Source organism: Octodon degus, unplaced genomic scaffold (assembly GCF_000260255.1).
Source record: "Octodon degus isolate 3935 unplaced genomic scaffold, OctDeg1.0 scaffold00023, whole genome shotgun sequence".
Taxonomy (NCBI): domain Eukaryota; kingdom Metazoa; phylum Chordata; class Mammalia; order Rodentia; family Octodontidae; genus Octodon; species Octodon degus.
The window spans coordinates 13,872,845-13,894,869 of NW_004524599.1; the positions used below are offsets into that span (position 1 = coordinate 13,872,845).

General features: G+C 53.3%; 1 protein-coding gene across 1 annotated transcript in view; it reads right to left on the reverse strand.

The window, feature by feature from the left end:
* Positions 1-174: 174 nt before the first annotated feature.
* The window catches only part of Cdyl (chromodomain Y like), a 62,101-nt gene continuing 40,250 nt past the window's right edge, over positions 175-22,025 (reverse strand). Inside the window, exons 3-7 of the mRNA XM_004628454.2 lie at positions 15,133-15,389; positions 13,660-13,832; positions 8,112-8,322; positions 1,543-1,686; positions 175-372 (exon numbers count right to left, since the gene is read on the reverse strand). Coding sequence (XP_004628511.1) covers positions 214-372; positions 1,543-1,686; positions 8,112-8,322; positions 13,660-13,832; positions 15,133-15,389 — 944 coding nt within the window. The 3' untranslated portion in view covers positions 175-213. The remainder of the gene's footprint in view (positions 373-1,542; positions 1,687-8,111; positions 8,323-13,659; positions 13,833-15,132; positions 15,390-22,025) is intronic.

Consider the following 22,025-nt stretch of genomic DNA (forward strand, 5'->3'; position numbering starts at 1 on the left):
GCCCACCCCTTGGTTTTTATACTCGTGTGTGGAGAAGTATAAAGTAAGGTGTGGACAAAAGAGCTTTGTAGTTATTTATTTTAAAGGTACAGGACTTAAAAACCCCTCGTAAATAAATAGCTTGGATGTCTCCAGTCCTGCTTCTGAGGATGAGCTACAGGTGGACACATTTCTGGTCGTGAGGATGGGCTGTCCCGCTCTGAGCAGCCGCCCTCAGAACTCGTCGATCTTCCTCTGCAGGTACTTCAGCATGGAGTCCATGCCCTGTGCCGAGCCCCAGATCCTCCTCAGCACCTCACACTCCCTCTCGTTAGCCTGCTCCAGCTCCAACCTCATGTTACAGCGCACCAGGGCCTTGGACTCCTCCAGCACCTGCATGACGAGAAGCGGCATTAGCAGCTACACCGCCGCAGTGGGGTACCGACCATGCACCGCTTGGCGTCTTGCTCTCAGGCCTGATGGACCTAAGGCACAGCTCGCCACCTGGACCTGTGGGTCCCCTGTGCATGGGTTCAACTGACCTTGGATATAAAAATCTGGGGAAAATACACACAAAAAACCCTGTACCTGTGTGGAACATGGGCAGACTCCTCACCATCTTTATTTCCTAAAACACGGTGGAATCACTACTCTTGCAGCGCGTACACTGCACTATGGCCCTCTATAAGACCTCGCGGTGTATGGGAGATATGCACAGAGCACATGGCCTGTGGCATGCTGCACAAGGGACTGAAGGCCTGTGGATTCCGGTACCCATGGGTATTTTTTTTCCTGGATCCAGTACCCCATGGATACGAAAGGGTGTCTATATTTCACTAAATGTTGGACAAATGTGCCTGTTTGTTTGTTTGTTTGTTTGTTTATTTATTTATTTATTTTTTCGGCGCCAGGGACTGCAGGCCCTTGCACTTGCCAGGGAAGTGCTTATTCCACTGAGCCATCTCCCTGGCCCCAAATGTTCCACTTTAAACGAGCTCTTCAGGTCTTTCTGGACAGCTGGGTTACAGCACCCCAGCCGCCACCCACCCCTGCCCAGCACTTCTGCAGCAGGTTGGCGTGGGGCCTGCACCGGAGTCCACTCCATTGCTGAGCAAGACAAACCCTGAGTACCCTGCTTAGTGGACTTACTAAATCAATTTAATTCTGGTTGTGAAGGCTGTTGAAGTGTCTGTGAGTTTAGTTGTGAGATACTGTCAGTTCACCCAAACTAACATTTCATTCTGTAATTTGCTAATGTAATTTTGCCTTAAGATTGAACATCATTCATCCTATTTATTAAACCAAGACCTCTGGCCAGCTGTATTGGGAGAAACTCAACACGATTACGAGAGGATTCCTACAAACACTGAAGAACGCCATGGAGGGTGGTTGTTGTAGACTTTCCCAAGACGTCTGTGTCATGAGGCTCTTTGCTAAGGTCTACCCTTTCATTTCCCGTTGCAGGAGAGCAAATGGGTAGGGGCTAGGAAACCCTGTCTAACGTGTGAGTCTGATGGAGGAAGGGTGGAGACACAGATATAAAGTAACATGGAAGAGACGTACGACTGGATTGCACGAGGCGAGCTCCTTGATGCGAACCATGACTTCCTGGGTGAAGGTCCCTGGCCAGAACACCTGGGAAACCAGGCCCTTGCCACATGCCTCCTGAGCTGTCAGTTTCCGTCCACTGAGCAACATCTCGTTTGCCTGAAAGGAAGAGCGGATTGGATGCACTGTGAGACTAGACGGGGAAGCAGGAAGGGAAAACCCACCCAATTCATCCCTCAGAAATACAAGGCTAACAGCACAAGTGTGAGAATGCCGGGCTCTGCCGCACGCCCTCTAATGGCCACTAAGAACAGAGCACGAGCCAGCCACAATCAGCTGGGCAGACGGAGAGCAATCTCGGTTTCCGTGGAAGACGGCTGACTTGATGTGTAATACAGAATCACATGGACTTAAAAAAATCTACATGAGAAGATCTGCAGTTAATCTGCACAGTTACAGGTGTAGACCTTTCCTCATGAGTAACACCAGCTTCTCTCACACACAAGGTCCTTTAAAACAGCAAGTCATCCCAGGAAGGTGGCCGCACACAGGGTAGCCCATGAGCAGGGCTTGGAACAACTGTTTTTGGTACTGGGGCCCAGGGACTTGTTCTAGACACAGAGACAGTGCTCTGATGGCTGTGAATGCTGGGGCTGGCAGCCCAGGTCCGTGTCAGCACTGGAGAAACGAACCAGGACCTGAGTGTGCCCCAAACCCCTGCAGTGGACAAGGTCTGATAGTCACTTCACTGGACTCAATGGAGAAAGCCAATGGTTTTGTTTTCAGAAGTTATGCGTGCATGGGTGTGCATACTTGTACGTGCAAATGGCCTGACCTTTGTCCTGGGTTTGAAGTCACTTTAGGCTCGGTGCATCCTATTGGATTTCATACCTCTGTAGCATCAGACTCAGTCATGGTGGCAGGGTGTGAGGGGAGAGTATACAACCTGGAGCCACCATTTCCTGCCTGGTTTCCGCACAGGGCCCACCTTCCTGAGCTCCTGAGGCCCTGGATGCGACTGAGCTTCAGAAGCTCAGGCAAAGATGTGGCAGGTGGCTCCCTTTTCTAGGTGGGCCATGATCTTGAAAGGGCCCTGTAGTACCCCGAGTGCCTATCAAGCACCACAAACACAGCATGTACTGTGTGACTGACGTGCCCTGACAGAGGTAGCGGTGCTGCACGGCTGCCACCACCGGAGCAGCCTGTGGGTGAGCTCAGTCTTGGATAAAGTCGTGATGAAGTCTGGAATGTTTTTGTCCCTTCCCCTCCCCAGAGAAAGGATGGTCCATAAACAAGTGACAGACTGAGACAGCCTCAGCTGTGCTTGGCAGCTCCGACCAACGCCAACGCAGTGACAGGACAGCAAGCAGGGCCTGAGGCCATGCTATTAGGACAGCCCTGATTTCCCTCTCTAGGTTGAATCTCAACAGACAGAGAAGACAGTGCCACAACGTGGGCCAGCAGCTGAGCATGCGGGCAATCTCAAGCCAACACAAGCCGCAGCCTGGGCTGGGGCAGTGGGTGCCGACGACCTCACCCAGCCCAGTGAGCAGGGCAGAGCAGCAAGCCCTTGAAGACGTCCTCTCTGCTGCCCTCAGGACCACTGTCCTGCTCTGTCCCTTGCATGTCCCTTTCTCTGCCCTGCAGGTCATCTGGAGCCATCCACTGCTCCCTGCCCGGGTTCTGCATGGCTCTGGGGCTGGGTCAGCAGATGGCACTGGTCTCCTGGCTGCCTCTGCCCACCCGCCCATTGGCCACACTGCTCTCTAAGCCTTGCAGGACAGCCTCCCCCCAGATGTCAGGTGTGCAGAACCACCAGGTGCCAAATGACAGCACCCCCTGGCCTTGTTAACCTTTTCCCAAGGAAAAACAGGCAGGGACTCAGTTTATACGATAGACATCAAAACAAGAACAAAACTGAAAAACATGAGAAAAGCAAATCCTTGCCACATGAGCATGGACAGGCTCCACTGAGTGAGCGCACCCCACATTTAAAAGAGGAGGCTTTAAACTTCTGCCCAAGCTGCAGACTTGCAGTGGGCCAAAGGCAGACAGTCCACAATGACCCAGGTGCGGCAGAAGAGGGGAGACAGAGCTCTTCTGGTTTGGCCATACAGCCACTGCCAGGAGGTGTGGTAAGGAGGGCTCAAGGCTGGGAGTCAGGCTGTGTCCGGGATCCCTGGGGAGGGGTGCAGCCGGGCACCCAGGCAGGACCAAGAGCCACACGGCTCACTGAAGGGCCTGTGCTTGTCGCTTGGGCTGCTCTTCATGTTCCCCTGATGAAGGTACCCTCCGAAGCCAAATGCCAATGACAACACCCAATCACACCCTAAGGTGGGGTCTGTGACTTCGAGAGAGCCCAACACAGCAGGCAACTGTGAATGTCTCCTGGGGACAAGTAGGGTGCACTGGAGGCACTGCCCAGCTAGTGACTGGGCTCTGTGTGTGCTCTTATCCTCTGGTCCCGCTGGCTTCCTGGCTGGCAGGGCTCTACACATGCCAGGGGGCAGAAGCAAACCCAGCCTGGGCTTCAGAAAGTGGAGACAGACACCAAAAGCTCTTGAAAAAAAGTGACCAATGCAAGCTGTCATAGTCCTCTTGTACACACAATTACTGTCTGCCTAGAGTATCTGTTTAGTCAGATACTGCAAAACAAGAGCTGGATTTATACCATGTGCAGGGTGAGCCCTGGCTCCTGCCCGGGCATCTTTGGGGCAGTGCCTTTGGGAGACAGTGGGTAGCATCCTGGCCCCTAATGACCAGCATCCCTTCAGCCATGATAGCCAACAACGTCTCTGACATTGCCCCAAATGAGCCAGGACTTGTCCATGGGGGTCATGACTGACCAAATGGCAGCTGTTCTCTCTGCAATGGCTTCAAGCCACTTAGGAATTGTCTGAGCACAGGGAATTCCGAGCCTCAGTGCCGAGCAGCCCTGGGCCCAAGGGGTGCCCTGCCCAGGTCTGCCCTTGGGTGGCCCCAGACCATCAAAAACCTACATTGATCCCACAATGCAGGCAGAGAGCAAATCCCGAGAAATAACTCAGAACAAGCCTGCCGCGTTGCCGTGACAGGGCTTCCTCACTGCAGTTGGCAGTCACTGGTGGGAAGCAACCTGCTCAGAGCAGCGACTCAGGAGGAGCGTAAGGAACTGGTCAGGGGTGACTCCACCCTGGGACCACACTGTGGGGGCCGCTCGCTCCTCCAGGGGCCTCTCCAAGAGACAGGGCAATGGCACCCACCAGCCACGTGTGGCAGGGATGCCTGTGGGCTCTGGAGTTGTCACAGTTGCCCTGCTTCATCTCCGCACCACCCTGCTATCTCCCTAGCCTTCTACCAGTGGTGAAGCTGAGTTCAGCAAACCTCACTCACCAAGATGCACCTCGGCAGCCACAGAAGCTAACGAGTGGGGGTGGAACGGACGGAGTGTGTGGCTTTGGGGCCCACGTGCTCCAGCTCACTAACAAGAAGATCCTACAGGGTGGCAGGCACCTGCAGCAAGCCCTGCCCTGAACATACCAGCCAGAGTGGCTGAGCTCCGGACAGAGCTATAGTCCACCTGAGCCGCAGGAGGGGCAGTGGACATTGGGTCCCAAAGACCCAAATCTGGCATGAAGATTTCTGGGTGATACTCTCAAATTCTGAACCTTGGACTCTCCTGTCCTTTGCTCACAGAAATACCGAGCAGGTCTCTACTGCACAGAGGCTGCCTACTGCTGGAGGACAACATGGGCTTCTCTCTGTAGAAGTGCCTGGACATCTGTCCCACCTCCTCTCCCAGCATCCCCTCCACCCCCAAAGGGACTGCAGCCCAGGCCCACAGGTGCAGAGGAGGCTGTGGTATCCCAAGGACACCTGACCAGAGTCCAGGACCACATCAGGACAGGAGAGGTGACTAGGCTAGGTGACACTGAATCGCACCCTGGCCGGGTGCCTGGGGAGGGTGTGACCCTATTCCAGGAAGCAGAGGAGAGTGGGGTTCAGTCTATTGGAGCAGGAAGGCAGGAGTGCAGGGGCTGCTCTGAGGGCCACAGCACAGCTGTGGGGTTTTGGACAAGGCTGTGACACTCAGCAGGGAAGCTACACTGCAGTGCTGAATAGTTCTCTAGGGCCTGCGCAGTGGCTGTGGGACAGTGACCACACATGAGAAATGGCTAGCAGAGCTGAGGTCCTTTGTGCCCATGCACAGCTGGGACCAGATGCATGTCCTGGGGGAACACAGGTGCTCTGCTCAGCCCCTGGCCATGTGGAGTTTTCTGTGATCAAGTGGGGCTGGTGCATGAGTGTGCCCGCATACCTGCAGGGACAGCAACCGCACCGCAGTCTCCCTGGTACAGTGGAGAGGAAAATATCCACTGGGGGATGTACCCAGCCACTGCCTGGTGGGCAGGTCCAAGCTAGAATAGTGCTACCCAGGCTGTGGGGCCCAGATGGGGCGGGGGTACAGGAAGGGCAGAGTGCTGTACCATGCTCCTGCTGGCCGGGGCAGCCACCATGCAGGGCACTAAGTGACAGGAACTGGGGACAGTGTGATTGCTGGCACCTGGTATGGGCATGGCAGACGCAGACCCAGGTGGCCGAGGTGTTGGGCATAGCTCCACTGTGTGTGAAAGACCCAGGCTCAGGCAAGTGCAAAGGCCGCTGGCGCCTGAATGTTGGGCCCGCTGTGGCTGGGCACTGCACAGCGCCTTGCTGAGGACAGTGCCATGTCACATGGTAACCACGCTGGCGATGAACCCTTCCTCCGGGCTTGTCCTGCCCCGAATTCCTCCCCACACCAGACTCTGAAGCTCAAGGGATGCCAGAGTGCGTGCAGGGGGACATGCAGAAGGGCAGACCGGGGGCTGTGGCAGAATCACGGCAGCACCCACAGAGGCTGGCAGGGAGTGCGGCTGGTGGGGCACAGTGGAGCGCAGTGCGCTGACGGCGTGGTTCAAGGTCTGGTCTCCAGCAGGAAGGAGGCCTCTTGGTCTTCCCTGTGCAGTGTCCAAGGCCACCACTCTGGCCCAGGGAGGTCGCTAGCTCCTCACGGGATGACACACTGTACCTACTGAGAACATCGAAATCCCACGCCAGCGTGGCTGAAGCAGGCAGGCTGCAGGCTGCGGCTGCTGCACCTCCAGCCAGGAAGCGGAGGTTCTGGTCAGATGCAGCGGAGGCTGCTGCTTGCTCTTTCCACTAACCTGCCTCTGCCGCTCTACCGATTTCACTGCTGAACTTTGTCTCTTTTTGACCTTCCTTAATTTGGAGGGTAAGCTGAGAATGACAGGAACGTGGCTGACGCATAGCGAGGAGCGCTCCCCAGGTGAACCCGCGACAGAGCATCTCAGAGCAAGCCCTGCGGGTGACCGCCAGCACGCTGCTCAACGGCAAGCCCTGCACAACTTTGCCACTTTTCCTTGACCATGATTCAGAACAACACTGCTCTGAGCTGTCATGTCCCTTCTGTCCATGAGGGTCCCTCCGCCTCTGCAGATTCTCAGGCTGCGCCTGCCTGGGGCTTGCCTGTGACTGGACAGAGTGACTCACTGCGGGGAGTGCCCCCAGCGGCAGTGGCTGTGGCTGAGTGCACCAGGCCACGGTGCCACCTCCACTGTGGCTTCCATCTCCCGCTGCGAGTTACAAGAGGACACAAGTTCTCCTGCTCCTCGCCACACTTTTATCCACTCATTTTAATGTTCTCAGGCAGTTCTTCCGTGAACTAGGTCTGATGGCTTCCCTCAGCGTTCCCTGGGGAGAGGCTGTGAATGGAGCTGTGCCCTGTGCCTCCTCCGTGGAGGAGGCTGCCCCAGATGCACATGGCCATTAGCTGTTTCAGGGCCTCTTGGCTGCAGAGCCACCCTGTCCATGGGCATGCCACACATCATGAAGGTGGCTGTAAAATGTTAGTGGCCACAGCAGTCCCCTAGGAGAGGCTGTGTGCTCTGGAGCCCGAGGGTGGGACCGGCCAGGCCCTGTCCTCCTGCACCGCAGCCTCATGCCTCCTTCTGTCCAGTCCAGCTCCCCCTGTCCCCTCAGTGGGTGCCATCGACCCACGAAGTCTCTGTGCCCAACTCGCCTCAGTGTCCACTACCGAGAGCCTGCTGGGAGCCACCTTTCATCCTATTCCCACGTCTACAGAAGAAAATAGACGCAAACAGACGCAGGGAATTACTCCATGAGCTACAGAGCACAATATAAACACAAACTATTATCACAGGTGGGCTCACTTCATTAAAAAAATAAGAGCCACAAAATTTTATGGAAGAAAACCCCTCTTATCTTGCTCTTCATTTCTTTCTCTGACAAGAGCAGCTTTTAGCTTATTAGGTAGAGAACACTTCTACTGCGAACGCCACCATTTGGGTGACAAAGTGGGTGTCCGGGTATCAGGCAGAGCTGCAGGCTTCCTGATGGCCGGCTGCTTCCCGAGGACGGGGCTGAGCAGCACCACAGTGCCCGCGAGCCACGCAAGACCCTCCGGAGCTGTCAGCGTGCCCGAGGGGAAGTTCCACACCACGACACACCGCAAATACTGAGAAGAGCAAGAGCCTTAGGTTTCTCCAGGACATTTTCCCCAACGATTTCTTAAAAAAGATACTCACAGACGCTCCTCCCATAATCTTGGGGAACATAACGGTCGAGCAGCCGTCTGGACTCTGTCCGAAGGTAGTATAGGGTGTTTGAAACCAAGCCTTTTCATTAGCCCAAACCACATCGCAAAGAGGCAATATGGAGGCTCCTAGACCAATGGCTGGGCCATTTACTGCTACAATGATAGGCTTCTTAAACTGAATGAAAGTATTCACGAAGTTTCTAAAACGAAAAATAAATGGGAAATTACTCAAAACATTGCATATTTGAGCAAATAAAAAAACCTACTACAGAACACCATTTACCAGGATATAAGCTCTGGGAATCACGACCAGCTGAGACCCTCCCCGGAATCTGGGGCTGTGGACTTGTTCTCAGCAGGCTGGACGCCACACGGCTGACTAGAGGTGGCGGGAGCGGCTGCAGCGGCCTGCTGAGTCTGCAGTGCTCCCAGGCTCCAACCAACACGGCTTGCTCCTCAGCCCCACCCCCAAGCCCTAACACCATGGGCTTCTTGTGGTCGATCAAAGGAGCATCCCAGAGGACGCCCGGCTGGGTGCACCCACACGGCCTGGTCTTCAGAACAGCAGTGGACGGGGCCTGGCTTCAGTACGGTAGTGAGGGCAGCTCAATGCTGTGTGGAAACAACAGATGCTTTCTGGGAGCATGGAGAACGGCTTAGGTAGAGCGGCAAGACTAGCGCCAAGATGGGCTAGCACAGGCCAGGCCACCCTCCAGGGGCGCCACTGTGTGCTGGTGCTCCTGTGGCAGGAGCTCAGGGGACAGGAAGGAGCAAAGGAAAGGAGGGGGAACGGGAGAGGGAACAGGACTGGAGGGGGAGAGGAGGGGGGATATTACACTCAGCCATGGCTGTCTGTAGGTTTGTTTTAGGATTAGGCCGGAAGCACGGCTGCTTTTCAACGTAGGCTACCCCCCACCCTGGAGGCTGTGTGCTCAGAGGGGTGTCCTGCTGTGACTTAACATGTCAAGCAGAGGGTAAACACATCCAGCAAATGAAGGACAATCCGTCTGCATTCTGGATTAAAACCGCAGGATGGACAGTGCGCTCTGCAGTCAGGGTTCTACACCTGCGCCTGCTGTGAGCATGTGAAACAGCCACCCACGTACATTCTACTTTGCAGCAACTTGAAAGCACAGGTATCTGCTTAGCTTTCCAAAAACCACTACTCGGCATCTCTGTGCCCCTTGCTTGCCTGGAGACCTGCCAGGCCAGGCCACCAAAGGGGAGGATGGCAAGGAGAGGGGTGGGGCGGGTGGACAGCAGGGGCCAGGGCCTGGCCCAGGCGGGCGGGCACTGGGGGTGACTGCTGGCTGCTCCCAAGGCACCAAGGTTTTTATCTCTGCAGTAAGCAAGGATGAGCCCACTCAAGAGAAGTGGTAGGGAGGCTCCCTACACCAGAGCCTGAGGCACCTAGTGAAGCCACTCCAGGGGGTGCTGACAGAGTTTACGGTAGATGACGGGTGAAAGGCCATTTCCTGGGCTCTGTTACTGATGCCCTCTCAGGAGACAGAGCAGATGCTCCCATGTTTGTTTCCCAGGTGCCCAGAGTGGTTCTCGGGAAGGAGAACTTGCCCCAGAGCTGAGGGGTGTGTGTGCGTGTGTGTGTGTGTGTGCGTGCACGTGTGTACATGGTGTGTGTGGGGAAAAATGATCTGAACTACTCTACTTCATACAACATGTAATGATGTATAAAACACGATGAGAACTTAGACTGATGCTGGAGAAATTTTACTTGTCTGGGGCGCTGACTTGGACTGGACCTACGCCTCTTCCGGGGGAGACTTCACCAGCACCACCGGGAGTGACGCGCTCCTGGATCCCTTCCTAAGGGAAGTGTCTTTCCGATGGGGAATCAATGAGACTGCAGAAAAAAATGTGGCCCACACAGCAAATCACTTATTTAAGCCACCACCAGCACCACCACCTAGAGGCTCTTCGCCTGGTGTTAACTCCGCAGGGCCACAAAAACTTACTCGCATCATGAGCTGCAAATCAAGTCATCAAACCACAGTACTCGGAGGGAGGGAGGGAGGGCCTGGCCATGGCTTCTGCTGGGTGCATTTAAAACTTAAAAATCTGACCTCATGAACATCTACATGTGTGAAAAGCAGCGATGCCCTTGTGGTTTGTGTCTAGTGATCCCTGCAAAGCCTCAGAAAGTCAAGGGGCAGCTTCTAGAGTTTGTGATTAATTAATGATTCAACGCTGGGGGTGTGGGTGCTACACCTGCCACCCTGTGGGTAATCTTAATCTGCATCACAATGTAAGGAGGGGAGAGAGGCTTGCTAGCTGCTGCAGCAGCTGCTCTCCCTCTGCCCTTTGCTGTTTTCCACCACCATGAGCTGCTGCCCTCTGCCATGTGCCACTGCCTTGGAGCCAGCTGAGTACGGACTGAAACCTCCACTTAACTGTTTGTGTGTTTTGTTTTTTTTTTTTTTACCAGGGATTGAATTCAGGACCTTGCACTTGCCAGGCAGGTGCTTATGCCACTGAGCTATCTCCCCCTCCCCCCCCCCCAACTTAACTGTGAGCTAAACAAACCTTTCCTTCCTTTATTTTGGCTGTTGGGTGTCTGTCCCAGCAACGAGACAAGAGTAACTGAGACACAAACCAACTCTGTCTCCATCTCTCACATGCCGCACACTGTACTACATTAATCTAGCAAGCTGGTTATTAACAAATTCTGATCACAGGAACCAGAGGCCCTAGATACTGACAACCTAATGTTTAATACAAGCTTCCTCGTTCCCAGTTTTCTTTTGAAAACTTGTTAGAATGAGATCTTTGGCTTCAAAGTTTTGAGGAATGGGAGACAAGGTGCCACATACACATAAAAGAAAGAAATACATGTAGTAAGAGCTTTTGTGTGTAAGCCAATCTTATCCATGTAAAAATTAATTTAAATGCAAATGAGCAAGTGAAAGGTTAAGTGAAGCTGGTGTAACTAATTATTTTTCTGGTTACGCCAGAGAATATTTAGAAAAATTCACATTGATAAAAAAGTGTCATTTGAACATGAAACAAGTAGACTCTTTCCAAGAACCAGGTGGCTGTGGGGAGCTCCGGGGAGAGGGCACTGACAGAAGTAGACATGCCAAGTTACCCGAAAGCTCAGGAAAGGTGGCCTCTCCTTAAATCAGTCTTCATCCACCTTTCCGGGTTCACAAGCCCTGACACTAAAGCCTGGCCCCGGGGAAGGGGGACTCGGCACTGCAGGAGCAGCTGAGCTCTGGCAGACTTATTAGCGGTGCGCGAGCAGATGGGGCCCACCCAAGAAGGCCCTGACAGGCTTGATTCCACCCTAGAGCACAGCTACAAAAAGCGTGCGGTTACAAGCGACTCTGGTGTGACTGCCTGGAAAATACAGTTGCCCCAAGAGGTGTGATGGTCTGTAGTTTAAAATATACCTTACTCACATAATTTGTCCTGAACAGATGGGCTAGCAGTGAGGAATAGCTCCAACTGGGTTCAAGGCTCTATCTGCCAGAAAATGATGCACCTTGATCAGGGTAACCGAAGCAGCTTAACTTCAAATCAATAGACAACGGTGCCACCTACTACTGGGTCACAAACCTGAGACTATTTAGGTGGCCAGAACACTTAATCAGTCAGATTAAACTTTCAAACTACTGGGTTGGCCAAATAGTTGAGCAGATTAAAGCACCTGCAAGCAGGCATAGGGCCCAGGGGTTCAATTCCTGGGCCTGCCATGCTGGCCCCACCCCTGGGGCATGCTGAGATAGCAACCGAGACTGGGCATGGTGGCATATGCCTACAATCCCAGCACTTGGGAGGCTGTAAACAGGTGGATCACTACAAGTCCGATCTAGTAGTGAGACCCTGAATACCCTGTAGACCATTCCCTAAAATACAGGAAAGAAAAGAAAAAAAAAAAAAAAAAAAAAAAAAAAAAAAAAAAAAAAAAAAGCCAACTTCAATGTGTTCAAAGGCCAACACAGGGATTTAGGGTTCTCCTGGCATGTTGTGCTCTTTCAGGAGAGTGGCCCCGCCATCCCAGACATGCGATGTCAGGGTCGCGCACACCCCTGCCACTGTGCACCTGGACAACAGCTAGGGCCGCAGGGGCGGTGCTCAGGGCCTCCGCTGTCAGCCCCGGCACTGCCAGACCACGAGCGCTCCTCGGCAAGGGCCTGCGGTCTTACAAAAGACCCAACCCACTTCACCGACATTTCAAAGCTGTACCTCTTTAATTTTTCATCCTCTATGGATTAAAAAGACAAGCACAGAAGATTCTTAGGAATCAACAAGGATGTGTGCCTTTAGAAAGGTGAGTGAGGAAACGGGAGGCGCACTACTTGGGGGCTGGTTCCATTCACTCTACATCAAATTCACCTCTCAAATATTGGCTGTTTTTATACATAGTGATGAGCAAGAAAAGGACCTGCTTACAGCAGTACCAGTGGTTATAAGGCAGGCTCTGGAAGCTGTTGTAATACTATGACACTGAAAACCTCACAATGGAGGTCACAGGAGTACGCCGAGTTACCCTGTTGGGTGAAAAAAGCAGGCCGCGAAGCTGCACGGCATGACTCCGTTTATTTTGTAGACTATAAAGAAATCCGTATTATCTGTGTACAGGAAATGTGTATCTGAAAGTACTTAGGTCAGGAAGGCTCCTGTACGTCGTGGCGACTGTCAGCAGTGACCCCTCCCGTACTCTGCGATGGCGCAGGCATGCTGGCATGGATGCATCAGCTGCAGATTTGGCACCAAGTTGTGCAAAGAAGCAACTGGTAGGGGGCAGCTGCTCTTTGGAGACAGAATCTTGCTCTGTATTCAGTGCTGGCCTTGCGCATACGGTGAGCTCCAGCCTCAGCCTTTCGCGTGCAGGAGAATGGGTGAATGGTGAGTTCAGAGGGGATGGGGGGACACAAGGCAGGGGACTCGGGTTTCCTGCTCTCTGTCCTCTAGCTTTCTGTGTGGCTAGCACTCAGAAGGAGCCTAAAGGCAAATGTGTGCTGCTTGTACTGGAAAGAAAGCTCTCTCCAAAGGCCTGATGTGACCGATGTGACCGTCACTGAACCCAGGCAACTTCTTTCAGAGTTATGCAAATGGCCAACAGTCATTATGCACTTGTGTTAGGAGTGGAGGGTGGAAGCCACGCAAACACAGACGTCCAGGGCCTCCTTGGGCCCAAGCGGCCGCTCAGCTTCCAATCACCGGGCCTGCGTCAGGCTCGTGGCTTTAAGCAGGCCTGCGCAGTGGCCCTCTGCCCAGTGCAAGTGGTGGTTCACGCCAGGCCCAAAGAAGACAGGCGACCTCATTCATTTAGCCCTAGTGCTCCTCCAGGGAAGAAGATGCACGTTCAGTCTCCAGGCCTCTCTGGCCGCACGCTGAACAGAACCCCTGAGCCAACATCCTACACACACCAGCGCTGCACATCTGAGAGCCTGAGCCAACACTCCCCACACACCAGCGCTGCATACCTGATAACCTGAGCCAACACTCCCCACGCACCAGCGCTGCACATCTGAGAGCCTGAGCCAGAGCCCCCCACACACGCCGGCCCTGCGTACCTGATAGCCTCGGCCATCTTGGTGCTTTCTCTTTTCCGGTCATCTGTGAGACGCCGAATGAAATAAATAAAGTCGAGCCCACAGCAGAAGACGCTGCCCACTGCGCTGAGCAGCACCAGCTTGCTGTCGTCGGCAGCGGCCGTGTTCAGGGCGCTCTGGACTTCTTTCATGACCTGAAAGTCACCACAGGTTCAGGCGGTAAACAACATTCTGGGTCCCGATGCTCAGAAGCATCCTACCACGGGGCGATGAGAGCTCCACAGAACTCCTCCCACTGCGACCTGAAGTGACTCACGTTTCCTGCTGGGGCGCAGGGGGTGGAGTACAAACAGCTATGCACAGAATTATAAATGGAGCACAATTAGACAGATGCAGGCACTGAAGTTCCTGTAATGGTCCACAGCCAGTGCGTACTCAGCAGATACCAGGACACTAGATCTCTGTTACGCATCATCTCCACCAGGTATTTCTGCAGTTTGGACAGCAGGTGGCACATTTAACCCCAGCTCAAAGAAAGGGTTCAGGTTTGGGTTGTTTTCTTTTTTGGAGGGGGGTGGCATTTTATCTCCCCTTGTAAACCAGCCTACCACACTTGGGGTGCGATCTAAATAGTTTGGTGCACAGGTGCATTAAAGCCAAGCATATCGGTATAGGAAGGTGATTGCTGAAAGGCATGCAATCAGATAAAATGGTCCCTGAGAAGTCTTTATAAATAACCAGCAAAGGGACCCCCACAGTCTAAAAACGTACCAAGGTTTGGCCCTGAACTGGTTTGTTTTGTGACCCTGGCCAAACACGGACTTTCTGTGGTTTGGGTTTCCTTGTCTGGAAACAACCTGCCCAAGACGCTCACAAGCAGAAAACAAGCAACCCTCGAGCTGGGCACGGTACAGGGCAGGCCCGAACACTCCTGCTTCTAGATGCTGCGGAACCGAGTCTGAGCCGTCGCAAGCACTCGTCTTCCTGGTCTCTGGAAGCTGCCTTTTGAGAGACTTACAATGTGTGGACCTTCCTGTCTCTGTGGTCCTGCTTCAATGCAGAAGAGGATCTGTCACTGGGTGATGACAAGATCTCCAAAGGGGCCAGGACCCAGGCATGTTACACTTAGTGGAACAAAGAGCCTGTCAAGAGCGGATGAAGGCTACAGTGTGTGCACACACTTGCCACGTGACTTTTGGGCCCCACGCCTTGCCAATGAAGAACCCCTGACCTGGAAAGTGACAAGCACAGAGCCATGGGTCCCACTAGAGCCCACATCCAGGAGAGTGAGTGCACATCAGCACACGTCTACTGCCCGCCACTGCAGCCGGAAGTTAGATGTCACCTTGGCCTCCTACCTTCCACTGGGCCTCAGGAACGGCCCAGAGGCCCAGAGAGAGCAGAAAGGACAGCGCCAATTCAGCAAAGCAGGCCAGGAAAATGGGCGAGGAGGAGAAGCAGGAAGCACAAATCAGCCCAAGGAGGGTCTCTCACCTCTGGATTTAGTGAGTTATTCTCTGATGATTTTGTGGACAACAAGATGTGGGTGAAGCCATCCTGCTTCCTGACGACAATATCTCTGTATCTGTAGGCACTTTCTGTTTGCCTCACACTGAAACACAGCCGCTTGTCAAAAGGCTGGTCTCTTCTGTCGTCAATAAATTTCCTTTTCCCGGCTGTCACTCCTGTAACAGGTGTCTGTATGTTGGCTGTTCCATTGGCTGTGAGCGCATCCATGAACGGAGACGTACCTGCCAAGAGTGTGAAATCACAGTGGTCTGTGATGTCCCACCACCAGGCCACTCCCCAGGGCCAGCTCCGAGTCAGAGTACAATGCACACCACAACCCCAGGACCTAGTGAGGGCCGCAAGAAGGTTGAAAATCTGAATGTCCCGGAGTTTACTTTTCAAGGCACTCGTTTTCCTTCAGTGTCTGCCAAGGAGCTCACAGTCTCACTGATCTGGATGGAGAGGCACTGGAAGGAAGCTAGCTACCTAGCTTGAGACTTGTGAAGAATGAAGCTACACGAGAGCAGATCTCGTGGTTGGAGATGTTGAAAGGAAAAAGGAACCCAACTAAAGAAAACACTGGCAGATTAAGGCCATCTAGTCCAAATTCTCTTTTCTGAATGGAACAGGGGCCTGTGTAGACACGCGGGTCCGTCATCTTCCTGTCCCTGCAGGTCCACAGGGCAGCATGGTGGCCACCCTTTCCTGCAGACACACCCTGGAGAACAATGTGGACAACCAGTGTTCTTCCCTGGCAGGGGCTATCTGAAGGTCCAGTTCTTTATGAAATAACCATTTAAATAGTTCAACAGCTTTCTCTCATCTCACTACATAAAATGTCCTTGCATGTTACACAGCTCTTCAACATCAATGTGGGTGGTGTCCATCTTTTTTTTTGGTGCTGAGGAAGGAACCTGGGGCCTCACACACAGTAGGTAAGTGCTCTACCACAGAAGCAAACCTCCATCCTCTGACATCTTTATTATACTGAAAGTCAGGAATCTGACAGTGTACTAGAGTTACCAAGACATGCCATGGTAAGAAACTGCAAAGACAAATACCCAAACTGTCCAAATATTAGCTAACATGGTAACACATATACAGAACTTCTGGATCGAGAAAAGAGGAAAGAAGGATGTGAAAATTACTGCAGACTTCCTAATAAAGTAAGAATGACAGTTTTCTGAAGCAAATGCAACGAATTATGAATCAGAGATCTTTCAGAGTGAAAGAAAGTGAGCCCAGATCGCCACAGAAGCCCATCAATGGACATTTTAGAGGCCAAGCCTTTCTGTGGTAAATAACTTGGCCTTCACCCAGCTGGCAGAGAATGGCATTATCTATTTTAATATTTGGAATTAAGAATATACAATCCTTTAAGCACTTAAAGGTTGGAATACACAGATAAGTTCTAAGAATCCAGCACCACTGACAAACGTGATGAGAGATGCCGTCTGCCCAGGACCCGGCCGCCACAGAGCTGCTCGTGCAGACTCTCGGCACCCTCCTAGGCAGTTCCTGATCTGTGTACAAAACTTACCAAGACACTTCTCTTTTCTTTCCTTTCAAAAACCCCAGGTGGCAGCACAGAGACCCGCAGCACCTTCCATACAGGCTCTCGCTGTTTGAACTCGGGGCCGAGCACCTGGGAACCTGCTGCCCCAGGACACTTGTTCTGCTCTGAGGCCGCGCGGCAGCCCACTGCACGGCTGCTCAGGAACTCATTTTTCCAACCACACTGGATAATGCTCAATTTTTAGAAAGCTGCAGACAGTACAGCAGCGCCTACCCCGGCCTCCCACGGCACTGCCAGCATCACTACAGCAAGCCGAAGGGCCTCCAGCTGCACGATGCGCACCTGCTAAAATAAAAGCACCTGTCAGGATGGGGGCGGATCCCGAGCAACTTGGGAAGAGCCTTCGCTTTCTTTTGACCTTCACCATGTCGTCTATCAGACCCTCCACCTATGTCTACAACAGGTGCCAGTCTCTGCCCCCCAAAGCCTGTCCAGCCTGCTCTATCTCTCTGTGCGGTCTTCTTTTCTCAGGCCCAGCACAGTCTGTTCTACATTGACAGTCTCCCTGTCCCATTCCTCTACCAGCTCTGTTCAGAGCTTGGGTCCACACAGCCAGGACCGGTTTTGTTTTTGTTTTTTTTTTTGCAGAACCGGGGTTTGAACTCAGATCCTTGAACTTGCCAGGGAAGCACTTATTCTACTGAGCCACCTCCCCAGCCCCTAGGTACTTTTTTTGAGACAGGGACTTGCTATGCAGTTCAGGCTGGCCTCAAATTCCCAGTGATCCTTCTGCCTCAGCCTTCCAAGTGGGGGATTACAGGTGTGTCTATCACATGTGGCTTAGCTAGGTAACCTGAGCATGTAGCCTAGATGACTGAGCCTTTGTGCCCGAGTGAGCAGGAGCGAGGAACACCCATGGGGGCAAGGAGCAGGGCAGCACAGCAGGGAGAAGCTTCACCTGGGTGAGTGGGCATCTGGGTAAAGTGCTGCAGAGCTCCGAGTAGGGCCAGGAAGGCAGGGTAGAGGTGCGGCTGGTGTTGGGGCGCAGCCAGATGGAGGGCAGCCCCTGCAGAGGGAGTGGCCATGAACCTGGGACAGTGCACAGGGACCAGGAGCAGCACAGCTGTGCTACAACATGGATGTGTCCAGGGGACAAATTAGGGCTCCTGGGAGGGAGACCAGAGACCTTCGGGAAACTAGCCACGCTGGTGCCCACATTTCCAAGCTCAGAAGCTGGGGCACAGGACGGCAAAAGGCACACACAAATGTTAAGTAAGACCCCTAAATGTGCATCCAACGGAGACCTGGTTACAAGGGTGCCTGGGAACACCACTGCAATGAGGACAGACTCGAGGGAACGCTGATGTCAGGATGTTCCCGCGTCAGGGACAGCAGCAGCAAGTGGGAGGCTGCGGGAGGCTCTGGGAGACAGGTGCAGGGTCAGCTGCCAGGTGGGGGCTCTGGCCTTCCAGCAGGGCGTTCTGAGTAGGCTACACCTGCCAGGGTGCTGGTCTGGAGGAGTCGTCTTGATGTTCCGAAGTGCAGAACAAGGCTACGGCTACACAGGGGACAGGCTGGGGTCACTCTTACACTCCATGTCCCCAGTGTGCTTGCTGATGTCAGTGTTCCCTCGAGTCTGTCCTCATTGCAGTGGTGTTCCCAGGCACCCTTGTAACCAGGTCTCCATTGAATGCACATTTAGGGGTCTTACTTAACATCTGTGTGTGCTTTCTGCTGTCCTGCCCCCCAGCTTCTGTGCTTGGAGCTCTGGGCGACAGCGTGGGTCCAGTCGAGACCTGGGCAGCACCAGCTCCAAACCTGCTCGCTGCTGGCCTCGGGCTTCCTGTCTCTAGAACTGAGGGAATCAATCTTTGCTGCCTAGAAGCTGCCCGACGATGGGGTCTGGGCAGCAGCGGAGCCTGTGCTGACCCCAGGCAGCTGCTACCCTCCCGGCCACCCTGAACTTTCCTTTCTTCTCATGGACTTTATTTTTCTGTTTAAAACCATACTCCTTAAACTCCGAGGAGCTTTCCTGGTGGCTTCCCTCTACGGGGGCACGGTTCCCCTGCCATGATGCCCACGCGGCCAGTCCTTGTGCGCTTCGGGGAAAGCCCCCCAGCGCGAGGCAGCAGTGCCTGTGCTGATGATTCATTCCAGCCTGGACTTCCCAGGACTCCTGAGCTCGATCCCTACCTCCTACATGTTGCTTCCTGTCTCACCGATGTCCCTGCTGAAGTCTGATTCTGATCCTGCTGGTGCCTGAGTCACCCCATGTGGCTCCCGGGACCCTCTACCTAGCTGAAGGGCCACTTGGCATTATTCAGGCTGAGAAGTGCCTGTGGCCTGGCTGAGCCTGGGACTTGCAAGCTCCAGCGCAGTCACCTTGCTCACTGTGCATCCTGCGTGCTCACAGTACTTGTTGAACAGTGACGATGTAAACGCAGCCCCCTCAGTCCAGACCCCCCTGACTGAGCAAGAACTCCAGCGGCCTGCCAGACACTGCACAGCTAATTTGTCAAACCAACTTAAGGGCAGGCAGCTTAATACTTCAGAGCAGAATCAACTCTGAACCAACTGCTAAGGCCTAAATCGGAGGCGAGCCCTGCGATTCAGCAGGGAGCACTGCCTCAAAGACACTGGATGGATGCAGTGTGCTCTGGGCCGGCTGGCCGGCTCTTGGGGAAACAGCTGTGAAAGCGCCTCTGTGAACCGACAGTCCCTTAGCAGTTGGGACTGCGAGACCACCAATGCTTTCCTGTGACTCGTTAGCATAAAATTCAGTTAGGAAAGAAATCTGGCTTAGTGTCTCTTCTAATAACTGGTTTCTGCTGAATGTGTTCAAGAGCAAGAGACAGCCTTAGACATGGATGATTAATCTGTTGAATGTCACAGCTTCACAAAGTCTCTCTACAAAGGACTCCTGGCATCTGTTGTCAACCTTAGCAAAAGCTATGTCTGAACCGCCTCACCTCCACTGACAACTAGGAAGTGGAACAAAACACATGGAGTGATAGTCTCCAGACACCAGACAGCAGACGGGCTCATTCCTGGAAAGGAAGGCGGCAGTGAGGGTACCTAGGGACACACCCGGCAGCCCCACTACAGGAGGGAACCCTGGCGCAGTCTGGCAAAATGCTCAAGAAAAACACTCACGCTCTGGGGACCCAGGCGGCTACCGTGTACGGGGCAGGGTGAAGGGAAGGAGGGAGCCACACCAAGAAGGCTCCAGAAATGTCTAGAGATCTCCTGAAGTCTTCAGAAGAAGCCTCAGGTCTCAGCACAAACAGCTTTTGATGAAAGAACAGTTACTGAAGACCTAAAAAACTAAGTATTTCCCGGAGTCCACACAGGGCAGGGGCTCAGCAGGCAGAGTGAAAGGACCTCATGGAACATGACCATTCCAGGGGCCCCGGCATGGAACACGTCACACGTAGGCAGTGGAACCAATTCAGGTCTGGAATGAAGGACACTTAGAATTATGCTAACAAAGCTTAAAAGCAAGTCTTGAAAGGCTCAAACTGACAGCAAGTTATGCTACCCTGCTGGGACAAACGTCACACTTTTTAAAAGCATGTAACAAAATCTAGAGTCCAAACTAAATTGTAAAGTTCAGCAACAAACCTGGAATTAACTGACAGTCAAAAGAACAGGCAAATTGGACTGATGACCAAGATTAAATCAGTTAACAGAGACCAAAAGGTGAGAGGCGATGAAATTAATAGAAAAGGACATTTTCAAAACCATTGTAAGCAACCTCAAGCAGGGCGTGGTGGTGCGCATCTGCAATCCCGGCATTGAGAAGGCTGAGGCAGGAGGGTTGTTGCAAGTCTGTAACCAGCCTGGGCTATAAAGTCAGCTCAAGGTCTGCCTGAACTGCATAGTGAGATCCTGACTTGGAGCTTGGCGGTCTAAGTGTCTGCCTGGCAATCCCAAGGACCTGGGTTTGATTCCTAGTACCTACCCCATGCTGTGCTGCTATGCTGCTGTGCCGGCCACCGAAAGCAGGTGTGGTGGCGCACACCCGCAATCCTAGTGCTGGGGAGGCTGAAGCAGGAGGATCGCTACAAGTGCAAGCTGCGTAGTGAGACCCTGTGTCAAATAAATAAAAGATTACCAGACAAGTGACCTCAATGTATAAAGATCGAGGCTGGAATGGACTCATGTGCATGGTGGGGAGACAGCAGACAACACGCTGCTGCTGCTCCAGTCCTCCACCAGGTCCCCTGCACCCCAGGCAGGCAGCACTGATCAAGCTCAGCCTTCAGGACTCTCCCTGCAACGGAGGAAGCACACACGGGTTCAGCACAGGGCTTAGGGCAGCCAGGATGTTCAACCAGGGCTGGCACACACAGAAGCTGCCACGAACCTGCTCCCAATTCCAGGTGGGTTCTTTAACATTTGTTTTGTATTACACACACATATATCCCCCCTGCCCCCCGCGGTTTTCTGAGGGTCTTGCTACGTAGTTCAGGCTGGCCCTGAGCTCACCACGTAGCCCAGGCTGGCTGCAAATTCACGATGCGCCTCCTGTCTTAGCCTGCACCACACCAGGGTTACGTGCAGTGGTAGTACATCCAGCTTACACCTTTCTTTTTAAGAGATATGCGCTAATGAAGAGTCACATTTTCACAGTAATGTATTACGACTGGGCCTTTAAAAACACCCAGCTGTCCCTGCCCTGCAGAGCACAGGGACACTACTGGCCTGTGCTTCCTGGCATGCCCAGGAAGGCGGCTCCCGGCGAGGTGGGCCCTGCTGGCGTGCTCATGGCCAGCGCAGTGCCATGTCCTCCAGTGCTCTCTCCTTCCTGAGACGAGGTTTTTTACATTTTAGCCTTCTGAGCAGAACGAGGAGGAGCACTGCTCACTGAAAACCATGCTGCTGTGCAATGTCGATGTGCCCCACAAAGAGCACCACGGGCTCGCTGCCCAGGCCATCGCTTTCTAACGTCTTTTGGGCTCTCAGATTCCAAGTCAACATACAGGTTCACAGAACAGGAATCCTTAAGACACACTCAGCTTTTCAAAAAAAGAGAAGTGTCTCCAATGCGAGAGCGAAAGATCAGAAAATGAGTCTCGGGACACACCCAGCGGTTTAGATGCTGCAGCACTGAAGAGCAGAGGACTTGAAGACACAGCAGCAGACCTCACTCAAGGCGCTGTGTGGACAGAAAAGAGCCAGGAGGCACAGTGGGTGGACAGCCCACGCAGCGCACAGGGTGCAACCTCAGCCTGTGTGTAAGAAATTGGCAGAAATAACTGGTGAAAGTTTTCTCTCTTTAATGAAAACCAGAAGGCTGCGGGTCCAAGAAGCTTGAAGATCAAATGGAGGACACACCTTCCCCCAGCTACAGGTTATGGAG